General features: G+C 37.0%; 1 protein-coding gene across 1 annotated transcript in view; it reads left to right on the top strand.

Annotated features, from left to right (window-relative positions):
* The first annotated feature begins 6,714 nt into the window (after positions 1-6,714).
* ryr3 (ryanodine receptor 3) overlaps positions 6,715-11,332 on the top strand; it is a 79,434-nt gene continuing 74,816 nt past the window's right edge. Inside the window, exon 1 of the mRNA XM_083562181.1 lies at positions 6,715-6,842. Coding sequence (XP_083418307.1) covers positions 6,795-6,842 — 48 coding nt within the window. The 5' untranslated portion in view covers positions 6,715-6,794. The remainder of the gene's footprint in view (positions 6,843-11,332) is intronic.

The raw sequence follows: 11,332 nt of genomic DNA, 5'->3' as shown, positions 1-11,332 counted from the left end.
ATAATCTTGGGGACCCCCCCTAAGTCTATTGTTTTACTTGTCATGGGGGGTCCCTAATGCCTTATGGGGGGTCCCGGATCCCCCAGCCCCCCTCAATTCGAGCACTGGTCAGTAATATCTTTGCTTATTGACTAAGCATATAACTAATTACAATTAAGTATTGTATTATTTTTTAACATATAGGGTATAATATTCAGAGATAATATATATATATGCCAAAGAATTTGCACATTTTATTTGCCACTGATCTACTAATCTTTATAAATATATATCAAATAATGATATTGTCTTACAGTTTCCAGGTCAGGATAGGAAAGTGGGTCACTGGTGTTGTCTTTCTTTTTCAGTGCTGAAAAAGGTGTTGAGTTCATTTTTAGGAGTTCAGTGTGCGTTTTTATTTGGAGGTGTATTTCACATACACTGAGCATCGTACAGTAATCCAAGTATCCTTTCCTGTGTAAATAAATCAAGTGATATTAATATTTATATCTTTTGTGAGAAACAAATTCCATTTTCTTTTGAGTGTGAAAATAATTAAAGCAGATAGTTATTACAAAGAGCAGAAAATCGTTTGGTTCTATCATGATAGGAACTGCTAGGGCGCCACTCATTGGATATGAAAAGGTACTGTATGTGCTACACCCGTATTAGATACCATAACCCAAAATAATAATACACCATATTACTTTATTATCATCAAAGTTATTCTATTTATTATTCTGTTATTCTTGTCTGATTAATTGCTTCCATTTAAGTGGCTTAATGCAAACTTGGAGTAACATATGCAACAACTCAACAACTTATTTCAATAACTCAATTTACACATATCTATGTCTTCAGCACCACCCATATTATTATTATTATTATTATTATTATTATTATTATTATTATTATTATTTTTATTATTATTATTATTATTATTATTATTATTATTATATATAACTATGCAACTGTTTACATGCTGTTTTTGCTAATCTAATTATATAATATCCGATTAGATTCTACTTTATTGTCATTGTGCAAGGTACAGAGCCAATGAAATGCAGTTAGCATCTAACCAGAAGTGCATAAGTGGCCTATTTACAACAGATAACAGTAGATAAATAAGGTATGAGGTCCATATATACAGGGATGAGGGTGATTAATGTAGAGAAGGTGCAGTAAGTAATAATATATGGTGTATATATAGTAATATACAATACTACTCTGCAAAGATTACGCATAGACAGAATGTCAGAAGATATACTCAAATGACATGATATAGTTATGTACAAGTATGAATGTATGTATGATATAGTATACACAGTATAAATATGGGTGGAATGTACAGTAGTGCAAATATGAGTTAAGGATGGTGCGAAAAGAAATGTTTAGGGGATAAGGAGTGCAAAATACACCGCAAATAAAAATGCTGATTTGAATTAGCTGTTAAGTGCAGTAACAGCCACAGGAAAAAAGCTATTCTTCAGTCTGTTTGTGTGGCTCTGAGGCACCTGTAGTGTCTGCCTGATGGGAGAAGGGTGAATAGGCCATGGTTGGGGTAAGCGGTATCTTTGATAATACCCCTTGCCCTTTGCAGATAGCGTTTATTGTAAATGTTCTCCAAGGTAGGAAGCTGAGTGCTGATTATTTGTTGGCCAATTTTCACCACCCTCTGAGGGGCTTTACAGTCCGACGCGGTGCAGCTGCTGTACCACACTGAGATGGAGTTAGTGAGAATGCTCAATGGTACAGTTCTTCAGTATCCTATAGCACAGACAGGACTTTTTCATTCTCCTTAAAAAACAGACACTGTTGTGACTTTCTGATCAGGGGAGAAAAGTTTAGAGACCAGGTAAGATCCCCGGAGATGTGGACTCCAAGGAACTTAAAGCTGGGTACACACTCAACAGCAGCTCCATTGATGTGAATGGGAGCATGAGTGTGATTGCCAGCTCGTCTATAATCCACAATGATCTCTTTCGTCTTCTTGGTGTTGAGTTTCAGGTTTGTGTCCTCACACCATGCTACTAGTGCTGGATCTGCTGGTGGATTTCCGCAAGCACAAACACTCCTCACTTTTACCAGTGAGCATTCAGGGAAAGGACATTGAGAGAGTGAACTCTCATGAATACCTGGATGTTCATCTGAACAGCAAACTAGACTTGACAGACAACACAGATTCAATTTACAAGAAAGGACAGAGCAGACTCTTTCCGCTGAGGAGACTATTGTGCAGGGAGCACTACTGAAGACCTTTTCTGACTCTGTGGTGGCCTCAGCCATCTTCTATGGAGTGGCCTGCTGGTGCAGCAGCATCTTTACTGCAGACAGGAGGAGACTGAACAGGCATCAGGAAGGCCAGCTCAGTCCAGGGGGACAAAGGAGGATGGTAGCTAAGCTATCATCATTGCTGGAGAACGACTCTCACTCCCTATATGAACTCATCTCTGAGCAGCTCCTTCAGTGACAGACTGTTACATAGAAGCAATACCGAAGGTCTTTTCTCCCTGTTGATGTTAAACTGTACAATCAAAGCTCCTCCGAGTGAACCAGGCACCAAAATGCACACTGTTAAAATTGTTATTTTTAACTTTTGAATAACAATAACTTCATTTTTATGCAATAACATCTGTGCAATAACACCACATTAAACTGTGCGATATAACCTAGTGCAGTTTGTTTCAGAGTGTAACTACTATATTGTTTGTTAATTTTGTTTTGTATTTATACACTGTACTGTATACATTTGTACTATGTCTGTGCTTTCTATTTGCACATTTTTCTTTGCTGCTGCAACAAAGAAATGTCCCCACTGTGGTACGAAAAAAGGTATATCTTATCTTGTCGTATCTCATCTTATTTTAAAAAAAATATTTAATTGCATTTTTTTTTTATATATATATTTCTGAAACTGCTGATCTGCTGGGATTTTTACACACACCAGTCTCTAGAGGTGACACAGAACTTTGAGAAAGTGAGCTTTCTGTTAGTGGAAATGATTGCTTGATAAAATTATCTATATATCTATATTATCTATATTATATATATATATATATATATATATATATATATATATATATATATATATGACTACTGTACAAATAAGACCTATCTGTGTTGGTGAATTCATAGCTTTGCACCACTGAGCATTTTATTTTATAATAGATATGCTCTATCTATCAAAAAAATAGAGACTTGCTTGTCTAGACACAGCATGCTTTATGGCTCTTGATGTGAAATCCTTTAAATGATTATTTCAGATTTTGTTTCTAATCTTGGTCAAAACAGTTATCACAATGCTCAGATTCAGGGTAATTTTACAGCTCAGTGAACATGGACTATGTAAAGACAAAAGACATCTATTTTACCAAATCTTTCCCCCCTCTATGCATTTACTTGAAACATTAGTTTAAGAATTTTTATTGGAAAAACTTGAACATATTGTGTACGCTAGGTGAAAGAAAACAAAGTATATGCCCACATTCGGCAAGTCAGATGGATATGACTGGTAATGTAGTAGTCTGCTCATTAATGATCAGTGTTTAAGGAGTCACAGCATCCACTTGTCACTTTGCAATTGGAACATCCTTTTCCTTTGTTTTCTGTCATCTCTAGGCAGGAACAGAATGCTGTGTTGTAATATTGTTATTCCAGATGAGCAAGGAAAGAATTACAGCACACAGCCCATGCTGCAGGATTTAAATAAGTGTGCAAAGGCAGACAGTTCAAATATTTTCTCAGCTCTTGGTGTAATGTTAAATCTGCTGTGTATTTAATCCATTGGGTTCTTTTGACAGATTCATATTTTTTGAGTGTACAATCAGGATTACTTTTCAAAAAACTCATCCTGCTTAAAAACACTCTGTATGTTTTGGTTCAGGACTTCTTTCAGAACATGAAGTCTTTCCACCACCTCCTGATGGTGCTGTGTGCTATGGGTTTAAGGTATAGGTCATTTGCTGTCTCTGTTTTTCAGTGCGTCTGCACTTGATGGGTGCATTTTAAGCTGGGCATGACATTCTCTGAATTTTTGTTAAACCTAAGCACAAAGTTAAAAAGTTGTTCAGATCATCTCTTACCTTGTAGAACTAATTATTAACCTCCTTAGCTGTGTATCGTCTTGTAAATCCCCAGATTCTTCTGTAGTCCAAGTCAAAATGTAGACCTTATTTTTATTGTTAAAAAATGTTTAAATTAAAAATCTCCATCCATTTGGAAATTTCTGGTGTCCTCTAGAGTGCGGGATGTGATCTTTCGGGAGATTACATAAGAAATGTGTCAGGTCCAGAATGTGAGAAAAGTCTGGCTAATTTAGTTCCTATATGAATTCTGATAAACTCTGTAAGAATAGTTTACCAGATTAGTATCAAATTCATAGTCAACCATACTCTAACACAGGCATCATGCACAACCTTTTTTTTCCCCACGTCTTCTGTAGGACATTCTCAAGGACTATGAAAAGGTATGAAGAGTGCACTTTAAGGTGCTGGAAGGACTCAGCTGCTGTCCTCATTGCTGGACGTTGTTATGGAGACCAGAATTCTTGTTGTCCCATGGATTCTTCATAGCAACCTTGGCTTTGTAAACTGCTTACAATCAACAGGTCTTCCATGCACAGTGGTTCTGTAAGCACTCTTCTGACTTCATCTGTCTTACCAAAATCTTTACTTTTTGCTGTTAGAAGTCCCTTCTTCTTAAGCATTTATTCTGACAAAGAATTATGCTTTTCTGGAAGTTGTCTTGAACACTGCAACTTGTTCAACTCTTTTTCTGATACATATAAAAAGTGTCTGTTGTGCACCATTCTTAATTTTAGCTATAAACAAACCACTGTTTATGTAGACGTTTTTTCATAATGCAATAAAACTGGTATTTATTTATTACACTACTAATGTTAGGAAATTTTTTTGATAAAAACAGTATGCATCGATTTGCAAAAATCCATATTTCATTCACAATAAAAAAGAAACAAAAAAGTTTATTTGGGGGCAAGAAAGTCTGGTAAAGTAAGTGTACAAACAACTGGAGGAAAATTTTGCAATTAATTAGATTCATTGGCAACTGGTCAGTAACATGATTGGGTATGAAAAAAGAACATCCTAGAAAGGCAGAGTCTCTCAGAAGTAAAGATAGAAAGAGTTTTACCACTCTGCAAAAAACATATACAATATTGGATTACTGTGAGCTTTAGGCCCTCAGCCGGCACTGCACTAAAAACAGGCATGTTTCTGTAATGGAAATCACTGCATGGGCTCAGAAACACCTCCAGAAATCACTGTCTGTGAACACAATTCTCCTTGTCGTCCACAAATGCAGGTTAAAGTGCAAAGAAGCCATATGTGAACATGATCCTGGAATGCCCCCATCCTCTCTGGGCCAAAGCTTGTTTAAAATAGAGTGAGGCAGAGGGGAAAACTGTTCTGTGGAACGAATTAGAATTAAAAACTTTTAACTTTTCGGAAACATGCACGCCTGCTTCTCCTGACTGAAGTGGAGAGGGACAATCTGGCTTGTTATCAGCTCTCAGTTCAATCTTTGATGGTATAGTAGCGCATTAGGGCATATGGAATGGGCTGCTTGCACATCTGGAGGGTGACATCAATTCTGAAAGGTATTTACAGGTTTTAAATGGGATGACATTCTTCATCCAAAACTCCAGCAACTGGTGTCCTCAGTTCCCATATGTACTGTATACATTTTTTTGGAATTGATATTGTAAATGCAATTAGTGACTTTTACCATCAATGTTGAGCAAGACTCATTTTGATTATGTTGATAATCAAAGTGATAACACATTTCCCATTGTGGCTATTGTATTTCATTTTCAGCACAAATGAATTAGAATTCTAAAATACAAATTTTCTCCTAAAATATTCCAGAGTTCATATTTCAGTCTAGTAGTCATGTAACCAAGAAAAATGTCAGATTCCCACCCCCACTGTTGGAATTGTGATGGAAAAGAAATTTCCATCAGAAGAATACAGAATAACTTGGCTGCAAAAAATGCACGCATTGTGCTTGCAGTTACCAAATACATCAAAGTCATGTTTAAAAGTAATTTTCATGCAATTCTATTGAGTAAAATTATTCTGAATCATCCCCAAAAAAGATCAGTTATTTCTTTAGGATGTTCCTGTCATCTGCTTGGTAATTGACATGTCAAGGGGCCACTATGAATACGCGTCAAGTGCAATTCTTGTGTAAACAATGGCTCCAATTTACCACCAGATGGCCTCGTTGCTTATAGAATGGTCATGCAGCAGTTCCCTGGACCAGGCTGAATTAATACGTGTGTATTGTAACATGGCATATAATAATAATAATAATAAATATGAATAATAATAATAAATCTTTGCATTACAAGGTGCACGCAGGTGAGCTCAGAAAAGCATTGTTACATGTGTACATGTGTGAAATTGCATTTAATTTGATTTAGTAGCCAGTAGGATGGAGGGAAATAAAGCTATTCATACGGCGTTGCCATTATTGTGCTGTATATGTATGGGTAGTTCTACATTCTGTTCTACATATTTAGAGCTTATACCCCACATATCTAACACCTTTTTTTTTTTTTTTTATCTGCATCCAACCTGTTAGTAAATGAGCTGGGTTTATGCGAGTGGCAGTATGAAGGCATGGCTAGGAAAAGACAGACAGGAGCTTTGGTGTGTCTTTACTGGTCAGTGTAAGTGCCAGTCTGTGGTGGCACTGCCTGCTCTTCCCTATATGGCTCTGAATGGAGCTGTGCGCACATATCGCGCTGTCAGCGGTGCGTTTCTCAGTCTACAGCGCCAGGCTCTGCCACTACAGCCATGGCTGAGGGGGGAGAAGGGGAAGATGAAATCCAGTTCTTGCGAACTGTAAGTACAGAAACGCGGTTCGGCTTAATCGAGTCGATATCGGGTTTTACGGATTTTTTTTGTCAAAAACGTGTCAGAAAACCCAGAAAGCCGCTCCGCGCAAAAGCTAGCAGATGTGAGTGGTCGAGAGCGATATTCGCCGGCTGGTCTGATTGTGCATGCGTGTTTCTAGCAGTAATGTGCTATTAAGGTCGGAATTAAGGTTTATTATAAGCGGACTCGGGTGCGAGTTGAACGCGCTCGTGACGCACCTGCTGTTAAAGGTTTGTAGATGCGATTGTGGGATGATGACCGAGTGTGTTGCATGCACACGAAAAAAAAAAACTTAATAAGACTTGCTTTTAAGGCTTGTTGATCCTTTTTTTTTTTTTTTTTTTTTAAGTGGCTCAATTAATCACATTTTTTGCTTTGCATTTCGAACAGTTCACTAAATCACCTTAAATCCATTCCCTGCTGAATTTGAAATACTGTGTGTTTTGTTTGCATAAGCATAAATGTTTGACAAGTTCTAGTTCACTGAAGGCATTTTCTATTTTGGTTGTTCGACGGAGATTAATGCCATTGGATGCAGTTTTCTCAGTAATCGATATGAGGCAGAGAGCTGCTCTGGTTAGAATGACACTTGTCGCTTGGTTCCTATAAAAAATGCTGATATTTCCATTCAAAAATCGTTCATATTCGTCCAGCTGTTGTTGGTGATATGACACACCAGTCTCACCCAGCTAGTACCTCTGTATATGTGGTAGTGTAGTTAAAAAAAGGCAGCTACTGTATGCTTAAGTCTGATTTCTGTGTTGAAACCTCCTGGATCTCATTTGTAACGTCTGTCATTGTACAGCTACTGTGCAGTAAATAAATGTAATGTGCTGCAATTTGAAAATATTTACACACAATATTTCAGCTGACTGAGATTCCTTTGGGTTAATAATTGTCACCTCTAAATGTTTGACATGCTTGAACTACTGTAACCCACAACACACACATTCCATGTGTCAGTGGCATGCTAACAATGTGATGACAGTGAATATTGTGATATAATTCCTGAGTGAATGATGGGGAACTATAGTGGACATTGAACAACAAGGTCATGGGCAATCTATGTTTGATTGGTTGAGTGGAGGATTTCTTGCATATGCATCCTAAAGGGAAATAAGTGAGCTGCTATGACACTGTAATGTATTTTCTGCAAAGGACTTTTTTGAAACAAATATATAACTTACTAAAGTGAATATCTGTAAAGCTACAGTATTTTCTCTCAAAGCATGCAGTTCTACAGATGTTGTATTTGCCTAGTGTAAAGAGATTCTGAACCAATTTTAAGCTTTTATAAAATATTTATCGCTTACAGAAAGTTAGCTTGTGCATTTAAGATATGCAAACATGCTTTGTGGCTGATTGTCAGCTACATCACCTACACAATATTACACAATGTTGTTTTAAAGTTTTCGAACAGATTGTCGGAAGATCCTTCATGAGGCAGGTGTGCACGGTTTCTCCATGCTGTTAAGGTGTTAAGGTGGGAAAATTGGCAGTGAAGGGTATATAATGTCAACATGGAAATACTTGAAGGGTATGAGCAGTACGACGATTTAGACGAGTGTATAATACACCACATATGTCTCTACATTTTGTGAATTGAAGACAAAATATTCTCTCGAGTTGTTAAATGGCACTGATTTGCGCTATATCAAACACTGACCATTGGGACCATTGGGTTCTATAAGCAATCTGACCTGGAGGTTTAAGAATTTCTTTTAGTATTTTGTGTTTATTTGTTTTTAGAAATTGTGGCATGATAAAAAAAAAAGAAATAAAAGAAAACTTTGATTAATTTGGGTGTGGCAGGTCCTTTTCACCTCTGCTTGATCTCAGCTCTAATGAACTTTATCGGTAAAAGAGTTTGTGGAAGAGTTTGTGGCATTACCAGTAGAGTACCGCTGAACTTATTTGGAGTTTGTGTTGTTTTGGTAGCCCTGTACGTTCTGCCAGAAGACTTGGGGTTTAAATTTAGCCTCCTCTCCACCACACACACCCATAGTTTTCTGGCATCTGCCCACACACAGGTCATTGCATCAGCTAACTTAGTTAAACTGGCTGCCCACAAAACCTTTAAACTAAACCAAGTGCTAATGTGAAAAATCCTTTAATAAAAATTGGAGTAGCCATTTGTGTTTCCTTATTTATTAATACACATCCACCACAGTTTGTATTCAGCATATTGTATATTTCTCTTTTGGAAAGGTTTTACGAGTTGACAGAATATAGGCCAATAATCCACAACATTGTCCTATTAAATATAGAATATTTTAGCCTCAAAAACTAATAATAGTTAAACAGAATTTGTCATAATAATAATAATAATAATACTTCCCGTGGGCTCACCACCTGCAGGAGGGACCGTAAGGGACTGTGCTGTGAGGATTGGGCAGCAGTCGAAGGCGGGGGCCTGCTTAGACTGCTGCCCCCGCGACCCGAATTGCGGATAAGCGGGAGAGAATGAATGAATGAAAAATAATAATAATAATAATAATAATAATAATAATAATAATAGATAAATATTGTAATGAGTAACACCTCAAAATGACATTTGACCTAATATACATAATGCATCTTAATATAATTGAATGTACTGTAAATAAATGTTTATTGATTTTTTTTTAATAAAGTATTCTATAAATGCATGCAGGGTGCCAAATTAATTAATTAATAAAAAATAAAAAAATCGCCTCCATAATTCTTTGAGAGGTTTTTCTTCTCTTCCGGGCTGCTCTTAATAGATGTAAATGATAAACCAGGCACACTGTTTCTATTTTCTGTTTGCTCTAGTCGCTTTGCAGCCAAAGGTGATCATTTTTCATGCCCCAGGATGGCTTATTCTAAATCTACTATACATATGCACTCTCAGATGACTTACACTTTGTGCTGAGTATTTTTGATGTGACATGAAACTGTCTTGATGACTCTTGCTAAAGTATTTATGATTGGTACCTGAAGTGGAGACAAGCAAAATGACAGATTCATTCTAGAGCTATTCCTGCTTGTCAGTGTGTAGTGGACACTCTGCAGCTGTCCACTTACAAACAGACAAGATCCTGACTGAAGATATGGTGAAATGTGGCTTTGACTTTGATTAGAGACGCCCAGGTAAAGCTACAGGGCCAGTGATGAAAGCCTACAAAACGTGAGCAGACTGTGTCATTGTGTCACGTGATTCAATGTTCCCCAGGGATCTGACCTTTTCCGGCTGCATGTGTTGATTTTTAGTTTTCTTCGCATTGATTAAAACCAGATTCTGACATCACTGCCTTGGTGTGATCACCGCCATGGGTTTGGTCCTAAAGGTTTTGGAGCCATCTATGCTAAAGGACAAAATGTCTTTGGCTATCCATCCACTTCATTATTGAGCAATCAATGTTGAAGCTTTTTTTTCCATTAATTTGATGAACACAATAATAAAATGAGATCTATATTTAGCTATTAACTCGTTATAGGATGTTCCAAAAATATATTTTCATTATTTATATCCTTTCTTGGAGAAATACAGCTACATTCTTTATTAGTGTAAGTGTAAGTGTATTTTAAGCTTTTAATTAAATGCTGCTTTATATAGAAATAAATCTCTAAATAAATTTCTGTGTATGCAAAGGGTTAATGTGCCAGATATCTGTGTTGACATATTAACTGGGCACACCAGGCATTTTACCAATGGACCATTGTCATTTCTGCAGACCTGCAACCTTGTAGGTTCCTGTCATAAACAATCATACCCTAGCACAATACTGAAATACAATTTGATTCATCTAAAATTAATTATCAATTGTTTTGTTTATAAGAAAAACCCTTACAAATGTAAACTGTGCTTGGATTTACAGTTTATAAAAATGATCATGAAGCATAGTGGTATAGTGTATAGTGTTGCTGTCTCACAGCTCCAGGGTTCCTGGTTTGATTCTGAGCTCAGATTACTGCTTATGTGGAGTTTTAATGGTTTCCTGTGGTTTCCCCATTTTCTCCTACCTTTAAAAACATACTGGTAGGAAGACTGGCTAAAATAAGAAACTCTACCTAGTTAAGAATGTGTAAAGGAATATGCATGTACATGGAGCCCTATGATGGACTGGCATCCTGTGATAAAACCCTTACCGAAGATAAATAAATAAACAATAATGATCTCATCGTCAAGTCGTAAATCTATGCCCTGGCTCTAATTTTGAGATACTGCTAAATATTTTTCATTTATCTGGAGCCTTTCCTGGCAACACTGGTTGTGAGGGAGGAATCCATGTACACACACATCACACACATAAAAGCAATTAAGCAAAGCCACTTCACCTACTGATATTCTTTTGGGGGGTGGGAAGAAAACCAGAGAACCTGGAGGAGAACCATGCAAACATGAGAACACATGAAACTCCATACTGACAGTAACCCGAGCCCAGGATCGACTCCAAGACCCTTGATCTGTGAGGCGACATCATTACCCGCTGCAC

The sequence above is a fragment of the Silurus aristotelis genome, assembly GCF_946808225.1.
Source record: "Silurus aristotelis genome assembly, chromosome: 15".
In the NCBI taxonomy this organism is placed as follows: Eukaryota; Metazoa; Chordata; class Actinopteri; order Siluriformes; family Siluridae; genus Silurus; species Silurus aristotelis.
The sequence above is the reverse complement of the archived record's forward strand: the minus strand, read 5'-3'. Positions and strand labels throughout refer to the sequence as shown.